This window comes from Anopheles marshallii, chromosome 3, assembly GCF_943734725.1.
Source record: "Anopheles marshallii chromosome 3, idAnoMarsDA_429_01, whole genome shotgun sequence".
NCBI classification, from domain to species: Eukaryota; Metazoa; Arthropoda; class Insecta; order Diptera; family Culicidae; genus Anopheles; species Anopheles marshallii.
The window spans coordinates 72,410,791-72,424,398 of NC_071327.1; the positions used below are offsets into that span (position 1 = coordinate 72,410,791).

The 13,608-nt window shown below is 45.2% G+C and overlaps 1 protein-coding gene across 1 annotated transcript in view; it reads right to left on the minus strand.

Annotated features, from left to right (window-relative positions):
• LOC128715775 (homeobox protein araucan-like) overlaps positions 1-13,608 on the minus strand; it is a 98,842-nt gene that overhangs the window by 25,430 nt on the left and 59,804 nt on the right. The window contains exon 3 of the mRNA XM_053810690.1: positions 5,915-6,033. Within this exon, the coding sequence (XP_053666665.1) occupies positions 5,915-6,033 (119 nt within the window). The remainder of the gene's footprint in view (positions 1-5,914; positions 6,034-13,608) is intronic.

Consider the following 13,608-nt stretch of genomic DNA (forward strand, 5'->3'; position numbering starts at 1 on the left):
AATCGGTTGCTCATGGCGGAACGAGCATCATGCCGGGCGTAAAGTGGATGGGAAAAAGGGAAAAAAGAAAACAGGAAAAAATACACTGCCAACACACACAAAATAAAAAAAGAAAAAACCACCGAAAGTTCCTTATGCTAGGAGGAAAACCAGATTGAGGTTTTCCCGACCCACGGCCTGGCGGCCTTTTGTTGGGCGAAGATGGCGATCATCGGGGTTTTTCGGAAGCTACTGGGTTGGCTGACAAATTTCCCAGTTTCGGTACAATCCTTCAAATTGGCGTTTTCATTCCCTCCCCCCCCCCTCATCCACCCCTTTCCCTTGCACGTACAACCTGCCGCCGGGAACACGATTTTTCATCGGTATTAAATCGAAAAAGAGACCCCGTGTGGATTGGAAAAACGTTCACTCGATCGATGGCACCGGGGTATGCTGACCCGGGGAAAGGAACGACTCCGACCAAGAACGATAAATTTTGCCACACAGGGTTTGTGTGCGAGCGTGTGGAAATGGAAGGGGATATCAGATTGATTCTTGGAACCGTTGCCTATTCATTCGGTATTCGGTATCCGCTCACGCTCGGTACGACTGCGTTCTGACGCACCGTTCGGATAAGGAGTCGACCGGAGTCAATTTAGGGAGTCTGTTTTGATTGAACACGTGAGTTATACCCATAAATATGATTTGCACTTGTTTAGCACGATGTTCATCTCCCATTTGGTGGCCAATTTGGATCCTGCTTCAATTGTGCCAGCTGGTGCCACATGCAGCACCACCTCGGTGTTGGATCGATTGCTAACACACACACACCCATACAAAAAAGCATACACATCCTCAAACACGTGCAAAGGAATGGAGTAGGAAGGGAGGTGATGTCTAGGCACACGAACGGAGCGGACGAGAAAATAGACTTCCAAGTGTGATAAATCAGATCGGCTCTGTCGGCGCTTGTTGCCCTTGACGGTCGCATTCGGTCGGAGGAGTTTTTGTGTGCGTCTCCAGAGGACTTTTCATTCCTTCGGTAGTTTATTTTTCCGACCGGAGTTGGAGGTTTTTCTTCTTCTTCGGAACGGTTTTTTTCCCCACCCCAATGAGGATTGAGATTTATTCCGCCAGTCTAATGCCAACACCAAGAGCGGGCAGTGTGGGAAGATCTATTGCCACTTAATTGCGGCACAATTATTCGCCCATTGATTGTTTGCTTGTGATGATTTCGGGGTGAAACCTATAATTGGGCAGACCGCTTTTTGTTGAGATGCAGTTGCAGCCGTCGGGATGGGTAGATGCCTTTTTTATGAGGAATATGATTTATTGATCATGGCTAATTGTGAGCGGTCTTGGCGCTCAGAACTTAGCCATTGGAAGTGTTCAGTGGCAACGATACGTTCGCATAGATCATCGGCAAACAGTGGCATGACAAACGCAGTGACTCTTCGCTTCTGATTGTTCCCACAAAACGGACTTAATTCACGCCCGTTGAACATGTCTAAAGCTCTGTTTAACACTTCAACCATCGAGCGTGGACAGGCCACCGGTTAACGAAAGTGGGAGAGGCGTGTAATCATTGTCTATTCCCAGCCATAACGTACTGGTCACAATCGATATTAGATAAGTCAAATAACCTCAGCTTATGCATGTCAAACAAACATCACTTCCCTCCACTCACCGGCAAAACGGTGGCAACGGGAAAACCACCCCTCACTGAGGACAACACCATGGGGACATGAAATTTTGGGATGACAAATTTTATCCAATCAACCCATCCCATCGTGTACGCGCTCTGCAGCTTAACTTTACCAATTGGCCACCGCATATTTATTGCACCACAAAAGCACACATTTCTCCCCCTGCCTTGAGTGCTCCACGTCGTTGGCAGCGACGGGAGCACAAAAACGGTAGCTAATGTTTTATTTTTTTCGGTGCTTTTTTTTTTGCTGAGGACCCGCAATGACTGATACCGACCCATCACGAAAAGGCAATCGCATGTTACGGAAGGAATTTGGCCTGTCGATCGAACCGGCTTTGCATCGGGAGGTTGGCCGCACTCACGCAAATCGTGACCGTGCACGAAGGGTGTCGGCAGAGTAGTTACAGTGGTGGCCGCTTGCACCAGCTACACAGGTTTTCGGTTTGCCAGAACAAATTTGATCCAGTTCTCGGTGCTTCCCTGAAAGTGATCCTTTTTTTTTTCGGGGTGCAAATTTATGATTGCCCACTTTAATGGTCGATATAACAATTTATTTGTGGACGGTAATGATGAAGAGACGGGTAAAGTTTCTTGCCCTGGTACGGTTGGCAGTCGACTCCACCGATAAGTTAAACCGGTTAGATGTGGAAGAAATATTTCATACGTCAGGAAGGAACAGGAAACCGGCAAGGGCATGATGAAGCGTTGCTTAAATATTTAACCATGCTTACAAAACATCTGTTCCGCTAAGACGATATTTAATGGTCCGGATGTTCATTTCTGTCACACGACACACACAGCAATAAAAGCATGCTAAATGCAACTTCATTCTTTCAATCTCGTTGCACGCCTTCGTACGGAACCGTATCAATTCATGAGTGACGCTATTAAATGTATAATCTCTCCAGGAGATGATGCATTGCTGCATTTATGCAGCTCCAGCACCGGTGCTCCTACATGTCCCAAAAAGCTGCCAACTACCTGCCATTAATCAGCTCACGAGCGTAACTCTCCAAAGCATCATAATAATCAACGCGCGCTACAACCGGCAATCTGCACGGTGTAAACAAGCTGCGACGGCCAATCACCACGGAACAGAACCATTGCAACCACTCCAACTTCCCGCGATCTCGTTTGATAACATCCGGACAGTATTGTGCCGCGTGCACACGCACTCACAAGGTACAGGTGCCATACGTTTCGGGTTGATCAAATCTTTCGCCAGAGTGCCCAGTGGCATTCCGTGTTTGCAAACTACGGAGCACACAGTGTTCCCCTTTTTCCCTACCCTTATGTTGCTCTCAATTGCAACATAATAGCTTCATATGTTATTCAAAATGATTCTCACCGGAATCGTACACACGGCCGCCCGTTCCATGCTATGATACTTCCCGCATCCGCAACAGTAAACTCCCGGAACCTCCGAGTGGCTCCGAGACGTCGACGTCGCTGTGGTAGCAAAGATGCTGCCCGCCTGATACGATCGAAGTTGAGCGATGGTGTGTAATTAAAAATTAAATGTGCATATGCACGTTGCATGCCGATCTCCGCACTGAACGGCGCACTCCAGCACGGAGTTCTCGCTTGTTCCCCAATTTCCTCCCCAAAACGACTCCCGCATGTTGCTGGTGCTGCCGCAGTTTTGTTGAAGTTTTGTGCAAATGTTGTGCCCAACCGGTGAATTCAATCCAACCATGGACAATGCCGCGCAGTGTGGCGGTGTGTACTGTGGGCGATGCATAATTTTCCGTGATTATGGCTGTCGGGAATGGGAAGTTCTACGTTCTACTGCAAACCGTCCATCTGCCATCCGGCCGAAGCGGCGGGAAATTATCACTTTCTCGGTACGGTCCCGTTTTGTACCGAAGTGCGACGGCATTATGGGAAGCTCGTCCACTGTGCGCTCGATGTGTTAATATGCGTGTGTGTGTAGTGCATTTATATGGTAATAATCAAAACATGAGATATTTATGTTCACGCATTGCAATTTAAAATAATCCCTGATTATACGGCACCGTCCACTCCTGGGTGAGCTGCATCAAAGTAGAGGGATGCGATAGTTTTCCATAGCAAATCTGCAGCCTGTATCAGTTTGTTGTTTTATTTTATTTCTCTTTTCCACTATAGTAGCTTGAGTGTCGGCATTTGGAGTTTTGCTACACAGAAAGAAATGCTCTAGCTCTGGCAAACTTCATTTGTGATCCGAGTGACTTCTGCTAACGAGACCCATATACCGTACGATCGCATGAGCTGGGCGCATTAAGATGAGTCACATGCGCACAGGAGGAAAAAAACGTTACACATGTTTCTTCCCAATCATGCAGGCAATACATTTAGTTCACCTTGTTCGTGGAGCAGGAACGAACAATACGCACCAACCCCCTGTCTATTTCTTACTAATTTGTCGGTTATTGGAAAATTAATGAATGTTAACGTTTATTTTAAGCGCACAGAAGCGCATTGCTTTTAAAAGGGCAGCAATGTAATGAGGTGCCAAGGCTTTGTGCGTACTTCGCATGAACAGTACACGCTTAACGCCACTAGCCGGTAGACGGATCGCTTTCGATTCGCGCCAAAAAAGAAACCCGGTGGGGAAGCGAGCTGTCACGAAATTTAGACAGGTGGTGAACCGGTACGGTATACTCTTTTTTTTAGCCAATTTACGCCTGGCCACAGCTGCGTGGTCCTGTTGCGATGGAATGTCCAATAAATGGAGGCAACGCGATAAAAGTCAACACCCAAGCTCACCACGAATAGGGCTTTGCGCAGACCGCATCATCTGCAGTTTCTTATCAGCTGGTGTGTGAGTGTTCGGGCAAGATGTGCGAACTTTGCGAATTTTCGACAATGGGGAGAACCGTGCAGTTGTTTACTCATGGAAAATATGCATTATTACCAGCAACGTTCGGTGCACGCGTGCAGACGAAAGTGCAGGTCCATTGCGATGCCCGTTCGTTGGCTGTAATTAGTTACACCCGAATGTCGAAAGCCTGATGTTCCTGTTCCCATCGGGTCCACCGAACGTTTATGCTAATTTCCTATGCATTCCGCACAAGCACAGAAGTGCGAAGTTGTGTTAAGAGGGATCGAATGGACAAACTTCTGCTGTACATAGCCTTTGTTACAGTTTATATGCTCGCGATTGCTCAGTGTTTGCTCTTTTTGTTGTGGTAACTGGTGGCTATTTTTTCCTCTTTGCTTCCAAAAACCAGTTTTTTTTTTCGTCAGATATTGACGCGAAGAGATCGTTTTTTGTTACCTTCAACCGATACTACAAACCCTTTCTATTCTCGTGCACGGTACGGTTGTGTGAACGGTTAAAATAATGCTGCTAAATAAATTCCTTCCCCGTCGATAAAGACCGTTTTATGGGTGCAACATAGTTTCTGCCGTCAGTGATCCAGCAAAGCTGTTTGATTATTGGCCACCCAAAAGGCGTCAATACGCAAAGGAATTACCTTTCGTCACGCTACGTGTGACCCAAACGCGGGGTCTTGTTTTTTGGAGCGATTGGCTTGCTTCTCGCCACCATCGTCGAAACTGGTGGCCCGGTAATGGTGACCACAAATCTATGCCACGAAACGACCGCGCACGCCGAACATGCATGGGAAACTCAATCTCCGTTTTCCCTACCACGGCGTACATCCTACTCGGAAGTGAAACATGAGTTATGGCGCGCTGCTGGAATGTGTTCTGCTTGCTGCCACCTCAAACACACCAGCCAACATACGGTAGTCGTCTAAGGACCAACCAAAAAAAAAAAAATGGCACTTCTGACCCATACCGGGAACGACTTTGCTTTTGGGGTGGAAAATTGCAGGAAAAACCACCGCCAAGCACTAATAATAATGAACCGCGTGCGGAAAGTGCAGGAAGGAAGTAACTACTTTCCTTCTTTTTTCTCCTCGAGGGTTTGTTGTTGTAGTGGCTCTGGTTAGTTCCAGCGGTGGTCAAATTGAATCACAACCCCAAACATTTACTCTCCATTTTCATCGTCTGCCGGCAAGAAAGGAAACGACAGTAAAGGGGAAGCGTACATGAATTCTTTACGCTCACTCGTAAGCGTTTGCTTCTGCTACGAAATTCCGGCCAATAAATTATCCGTTCCACGTCTAGTCGGAAAATCCCAAACGAAATAAAAGCCCCGACAGTTCATCTGTTTAACATGATAAGGAGGGAATTGATGCCACATTCGGGTGTGTTTGGGTTTACCCCGGGCGCACTTACCCATAGGCAGCTAGGGTTGGATCGTACGGATAGTATCCCGTCGTAGGCTGCAATCCGGCGGAAGTCCACGCTGTCATATCACTCGTTGGCCCACTGTCCTTCAATGCGTAGGGGTTGCTCTGTAAAGGGAAAGAAAGCGGAATAAAGCGATGATGAAGTAAGTCGCATATGAAACGTCTCATTCGGGTCTCGTTAGTTCCTGGTTTGCAATGTTGCATCTTGCTAATCAAAGCACAAAAGTACAGGAAAACATAAGTAAATTGAATGCAAACCATGCACGAATGTAAACGAACCATGGGCTCTTTAAGTATACGTGGTGTGTCTTGCACCGCACGGGTGCAGATTACGATCGAACGGCCATTATTAAGCCACCAGAGAAGCAGCGGCGAAGGGTGCGTTGACGCTTCCCGCCCCGCAAATTCCTGTCACCGCGTTGCCCGTTCGTCTAGCGACTCGAATTAGCCCGAACAAAACAAAACAATTAACACTTTTATGATTTTATTATTGTTTTGCAATGCAATGCAGCCGAGCAAGCGTTCTCGCTTATGTACGGGTAGGTGCGTTTATGGTGCTGATTTCATTTCTTCTTCCACCTTTGCATTTGGCCAGACTCAATTACGGTGGAAAGCTTCCAGATAAATGCAGCTTTCGGAAGTGTGCAACAGTCACTAAGAACAACGACACAAGCGAATGGTTGTTTGCTGTTGCTCGCCTTTTTTGCGCGCTCCGTTGTTTTTATGATTAACAAATATACTCATCTCATGGTGTTTATTTTTCCTCACACCGTTGCATCCCTTAATGTTGGGGAGTTTTCCATTTCTGTGTGTGTGTGTGTGTGTTTGTGTTTTTTTATGATTTCATACGTTCCAGATTATCTTTTCACTTTGGCCCCTTTTGCAGTGCTGTAAACCAACGAGCGTGCGTTGGAAAAAAATAAATAAACCAGACTTGCTTCATTGTAGAATTAAATGCCAGCGATGGGGTTGAACTTCGTATCCTCACAATGTTCTCTCTGTCTCTGTTAGCGCTAATTATCGAAACGGAGAGATGGATCAGTGAAAACAATCCACCAGCAACGGGGGCCAGTCATACGCCTGTTCCCCCGTGCACGAGGGGCGACAATCCACTTCAAGCGTAAAACAATAAACGGGAACGAAACACGGCAGCATTAAATGGATGCAGACAAAAACAACAACTGAAATACACACAAAATAAACTGTTAAAACACACATAAACGCCCAAATGACTTACGAGGTGGAGGTGCATGTGTTGCTAGCCTGCTGACCGACTTCAATCGGCCAAACCATCGGAAAAATGGGTAACCGCTCCCCCTTACCCAGGACGTTAAGCTTCTACAGCCTACAACACACACACACACACAGGTTCAGGTTTCACGTGTTTTGTTTTAACAGCCGCACTAACAGTCGAAAACGACGGTTCTTAATTATAACATTTTTATTTAAAACAAAATATGTGCTGCGCATAAAATTATAAGCACCTTTTGTTGCGTTTTAATACAGCAACCTACTCGCCCGTATCGTGGGGTGGATTGGTGTAAAATTCCTTTGCAGGGATGAGGAAAGAAGGTACGCAAGTGTGTGGTACGTGAGTGTAAAACACTTGTTGGCACAATTTCATTTGTAGCATTAGCATTCAGATGAACAAGATAAAATTTACAGCAAATCTGGTCGTTGGGAAAGTATGAAAGAATTCTTTCTGATAATTTTAAAATTTTCTGATCTGAATATAACTTTGGTTGATTTGAAAATCGTTGGTAGTTTTTAGGGATGCTCTAAGTTATAATTTTGATGTATAGAGGGAGAAAGAGCTCCTCTATATAAGCATCTGAATATGAACAGATGTACCAAGAATCAACTTCCGTCGTAGGATGTATTCCATCTAAACATACAAAGAAAGATCAGAAAGATTTTATATCAGTTCGCTTGTGCACTTGATATCAAACTCCTGAGGATTTCTATTTGCTATTGTTTATTCACTTGTCATAGTAGTTCATTTGTTGTTCATTTGCTATAATTTGCTATAATTTTAACAGTCATGTAAATAATCCTGTATATTCTATCAGTTTGAGACGTTATCCTTTATTTTTACTCTATATGAATTTTCTCGTTAATTCCAACAAAAAACCTTAAATAAAAATTTATTGCATTCAAACTGAGTCGGATCTAAAACAATACCCCATCCCTGTTATAACTCGATCTCTCATATCGCTTACAACACAATCGGTGCAGCTAAACGATCGTAACAACTTGATCCCACCATCAAACATCAAACAATAGTTTACGATAATAGGTATCAGCAGCGCGATGAACGAGAACGATCGACTGTGTGTGGAAGTGGAGAAAAGAAAACCTCCCGGACACGGACGCACACGCAAAGCCGCAAACTCGGCAACTGCACTCGGGCGCATTGTTACCGATGCTGGTGCCCAGTAACGTCGTACGACATTTTTTATGTTTCAATTAAAAGCCACCGAAATGCCATCAAGGTGATACGAAGGTATCCTTTTACAAGCTATAAAACCAACAATAAAAGGGTATTAAAAGAGAATGGCGTCACAACCGGGAAGGGAGGGGACGAACCCGCTTCATCGCTCATCGGGGGCTCCTTTTGTGCGCTCGGCTTTGGTACCGGGGCACTTGTTGGCATCTTCTTTCTTCGCCGCGCGATAAATGCTGGTGCACTTCTCGTTCTCCTTCGTGCAAATAGCGCAATAGAAATAACGCCACTTGTTTCGATACTGCATTCCTTCTGAGGGCCCGTTGCGGAAATGTCTTGGGCGTCTATTCCCATGTTCGAACCCCCCTCAGCACCCTTCCCCTCCCCCTCCACGCTTTTCCGCGATTTTTCCATCCGTTCAATCAGCATAATATGCCACTCTTCATTTCACGCACGATCCCTCAAACGGACCCGCGCGCTATTCGCGGTTTGTGAGCGCACGCATTTCGCATGCGGGGTTTTGGTTGCGTCCAGCCGGCCCGGTCCCGGTATGTTTTATGGCCGGTGGAGAAACTCGTTTGTTTACTTTGCCCCGTACCTTCGCCGGCCCACGGTCCATCGTTTTAAGCGGTGCCACAGTTCATCAACGCGATATTGAGTTGTGCTTGGGTCGAGCTATTTCCCCCCACAGCACACACACGCACGCGGTACGGCCGTGCGAAACTGGCAAGCGTTTTATTTCCTTTTCTTTTATTATTTATCACACATTATTATGATTATTAGCAATACATTTATTTCCTTCCCCAGGCTCAAACCTTCTCGCACGCATCCCGTCGGGTGGGGTTTCGATGCACCTGAAAGAGGATGCCTGCCAGCGGAGGAAAAAAGAAATAATACCAGTAGCTAAAGAAGGCAATCCATTTATCAGCTCCGGCTAACAAATGGACCATCTTCACCGGTTTCCCATCCGTATGTCCCGTCCATTCGACGCGCTGCAAAATGGGAAGCTGGTAGATAAATCGTGCTGATTTCGGACGCCTTCCGCCAGATGCTTGGTGTCTCGTTTCACCGTGCACGATTGAAGTGGACATATTTAACGTGTTTATGATAAGCAGCATAGATTGATCCCATTTTCCTGCTCCTGTTGGGGGATGTTCCCTCTCAAGGTTGGTTGGTTGGTTGCTGTTTCGAGACGTATTTTTCATTTGCCGTACACAAACACCTTGCAACCATTCTTATGGCGCACAGTGGTCCAGGTTGATAAAGGCTCGTCACATGCATTCCGTCATTTTATTTATAATAACAATGATTTAGATTTCCTTCCAGAAATTCAGTATTGAATATTGAGTCTCTTTTCTTTTACACGAAATAATCTCCTGAAATAGTAACATTTCAGGCAACATTAATATGCCAAGTACAGGATGTAACGGCGAGATAACCAAGTATCTTAATATCTGAACATCCAAACTCCAGTCTGTCATTCCATTCATTGAACAACTTTATTAAAAGTGATGATTTATGGTATAGTTCACCGATGATTCTGGAAAGAAAGCATTAAACCCTATCCACTAAGTTTGGCTGTGGAATTGAGCTTTCAAGGTAATGCGGGAGCTGAAACCATTTTTGCAATTTTTGCTAATAAACTATAAATATTTTACTGTAAAAATATTCTACTTAGTCGGTTTTTAGAGGATTTCAGATTTTTTTTAGCCAAACTTCCACTTCTGGACCATCGTGCAGTGTCTTCCGATGGGTTTAACAAGCAAATAGCAGACGGCCGATACGCAGCAGCGCGGCCACCGTTCGGCCGTTCATAATTAATAAATTTATATCGCTCGCGAAACGAACTGCTGGATCGTTTTGCACTAAGCAAACAAGAATCGTCGTCCGTACCCCGGTTCCGGACCACGGACATTCGTGGCAGGCAAACCAACCAGCCCAACCAGACACGGTCAAAAGTGGCATTCCGTCGATAAAAATTAAGTTATTAATTCCTGCGGAGTGTATTTCGTTTGCGTTTTTACTTTGCACCTTTTCTTGCCCTCCGTTTCCCACGCTCCCGGGACACCAGTTTGGTGAGGACGAACCCAAGAGGGCTAGCCCTTCGAATATTCCCTATTGGGGCACAACCGGGATGGAAGGGATGGACGATCGCAACGCATCGACGTTGATGGAAAAATTACTCTTTAACGCATCGCACATCATATGCCTGATGTGTTCTGTTGCTTCTTTTTTTTGTCTGATGGGAATTGATGCGTGTGCATGTTTGGTTGTGCGTTCCCCACCTTCCCCTTTTCTTGCCGCTCTCTCTGCTCACTCACGATCACTTGATCATGTCCAAAGCACTACTACTAAGTACGGTATTCGGTTATTCGGACCGTTTAACCCGTGGAGCAGGTGCTAATGAAAGGAAATCGCCATGTACGGTGCATGACGCCGCGCTACACCCCAAGCATCTTCCTTAGGCGCCTCCCGGACATCCCCTCCACGTCCCCTTTCTCCTCTCCAATCGGTACAAAACCCCTTTTTTGTTCTCGCCTCACCGCACAGAACAACTCTATACGCGATGGCTGTTTTAGGATCCGATGCTCCTATTCTCAACCTCAATCATAAATAATGTACAAGAGCTTTTTATGTGCGCGCGCGCGTTTGTGTGTGTGTGTCTGTGTTTGAGGGTCTGTTTCCCTTGTTTTATGTGTGCCGTTTTCCCTGATCTTGTTTATTTATTAAGGTCAAAATTTGTAATGCAAGCTCGACATTAATCTAATAAGCTATCGTTTCGGAGCAGTTCGGGGGCACCCGGGCCGACGCTACGGACCATATCAATTCACTAATCGGCGCATCAGTGTTAGTTTACCCAAACGCAATGTGACAGCACCTTGAGCGATGATAATGTAATCATCAAGCTAAACTAAATAAAAAATAAAACATCATTTGGGTGATTACCATGAGCAAAAACCTTTCTTATCACAGTGGAAAATTCTGCCACTTTCTGCCACAAATGCATAGAAAAGTGTCAGCAATCATTCTAAGGAAAGATTTTTATAAAAGATCCTTTCAATCGTTTCCATCCGGTCACTGTTCTGGAGGTGCTGAAAGTTATAAAAACCAATTCCCCAAAGCAGAAGTCAGCCGTACGTCCGACTGATCACAGGAAACCGCAAGCCGCTGGGGAAAGCAGGAGAGCAAAAAATACATCCAGACATCGTTGGCCGGACACACCGAAACTTTCCGCATAAATCAGGTGATAAAAGCGAAATTGTACAACTCCGTGTTTAAATCCTTTTAATTTAACCACCATAATCCTGCTCGACATTCATTGAATTGCATATTTTAAGAAATTAAACCCCACGTTCCACAGAAGTTCGTCGCTGAATGGTACGGCTCTGGGCGTTCTTTCCCCAAGTGTTACCACACGATATGGATTAGAATGGATTGCGTGAAGTTTTTGTATGATTTAGGATTGACACGTTACGAACGGACGCTGATGTCGTGTTCCCTTTCGTTGTTTTGCGTGTTTAAAAAATGGTTAACAAGTGGTGAATTATTTTATGTTTTCTGAATATGTTGAAGAAGTTTCAAATTTTATTTTCTCATCGTCGTCAAATGGGAGTAGAAAATATTTATGTTATAGTTATTGATGATAAGATTCGATTTAGATGCCATAAAAGTACAAAAATGGTGAGCAAACAAATAGCTCCATCGAATCTATAAATTTTCTTCTCCGCGCAAAACCCTTTTCACTGCGCCCGTCGTAGTAACATCGCTGCCGGTGCGTAACGCTCAGGTGGTTTGTTAAAAAAAAAACACACACACACAAGGCAGATAAAGATTATTAGCACAACCAGTGCGACAAACGGTGCGCGTTCCGGCCGCGAACGATCGTTTGAATGGGCTTAAAAAACAGATGGCAAGTGGCTTGGCACAATAAAATAAAATCCTAGTTAACGAAAAGAGGAGAAAGAAGCCGAACACAAACCAAAAACCGGTCAAAGCTACGGCAAAACGGCTACCGAACACGCTTGCCAAGGCGCACCCGGGGGGTGCCCTGTTGATGGCGATACTAAATAACGGTAGCAAGAGAGCGCGCTTAGTGTAGACCGTGGAACAAACGATTCAAAAAGGTGTGGATAAGGAGGTGGAGGAGGGGAAACAAAATCACCTACCCCCTGAATTATGATGATAGTAACGGAATTTATGTTGTGTTAATGACAATATCAGAGTGACATTAAATATGCGGCAATGTATTAGCCTGTACCGAAGCCTTTTCTACTGTTTTGGGGCCGGTAAAGTTTATTGGCTGTTGTTGAAAATTCATGGAGTTTCACTCTCCGTCTATCTCTCGCTATTTCCATCTCTATCTATGCATCTATTTCTCCACCTTCCGTTCTTTATCGTTTTATCATCTAGTTTTTTTTTCAGTACATTTTCCGCCACTAGGAAATACGTCCCGGGGAGCCGATTTGTGCGCAAGTACAGGAAAAAGAGATAAAAACTCACAAGAAAAGATATGGTGTGCAAAAAGCCACACTATAGTACACTGTATGGCGCACGGCAGTGAAGCAAAATAACTAACTAAAGCAACAATAAAAAAAACCCTCCACAACGGACGACAAGTGTTGAAAAGATTAGTTTTACAACTTGATCAAAGACAGTCGACGACGAACCACGTGGAATTGTTAACGCGACTGGTACATGTGGTTTGCAATGCACTGCAAGTTAATTAGAGTTCCCCTCCCTACCGTCTATTGGTTGGGAGCTTATGCTTCGGGTGTAGCAAAAACAAAACAAAAGCAAATAGAATCATACAACCCGAACAAAGCTCCGGTAAGAGAAGAAAATTTGTCAACCATTTGCAGCTGCCACCGACGGTGACGGCACTGAGGCACGGTGGCTCCCAAACTCCCTTTGACTTGGGTTGATTGATGACCGCTTGCATCTGTAACCGAAGGGAATGGCCATGCTAGCTGCACTGTTTTGCGATCCATTTGTTTGGTTAATATTTTCATTTTCCGTATGCAAAAATTGTCCCCATGTGGCCGGTCGCTTATCGCTTTCGTTATCGTAATTACATGTACGTGCTGAGAAGTGTAGCAGAAACATAAGTCAATACGCTGCCTCGATGCAGCCGTCACTCTTCGCTGACGGCGTAATGAAACAAACGACTACAACTGGCATCAAGCGACGAAACCGAGGCCGCATTAACGGCTTCGCGCACTATTCTTTTCGGCAAGTTT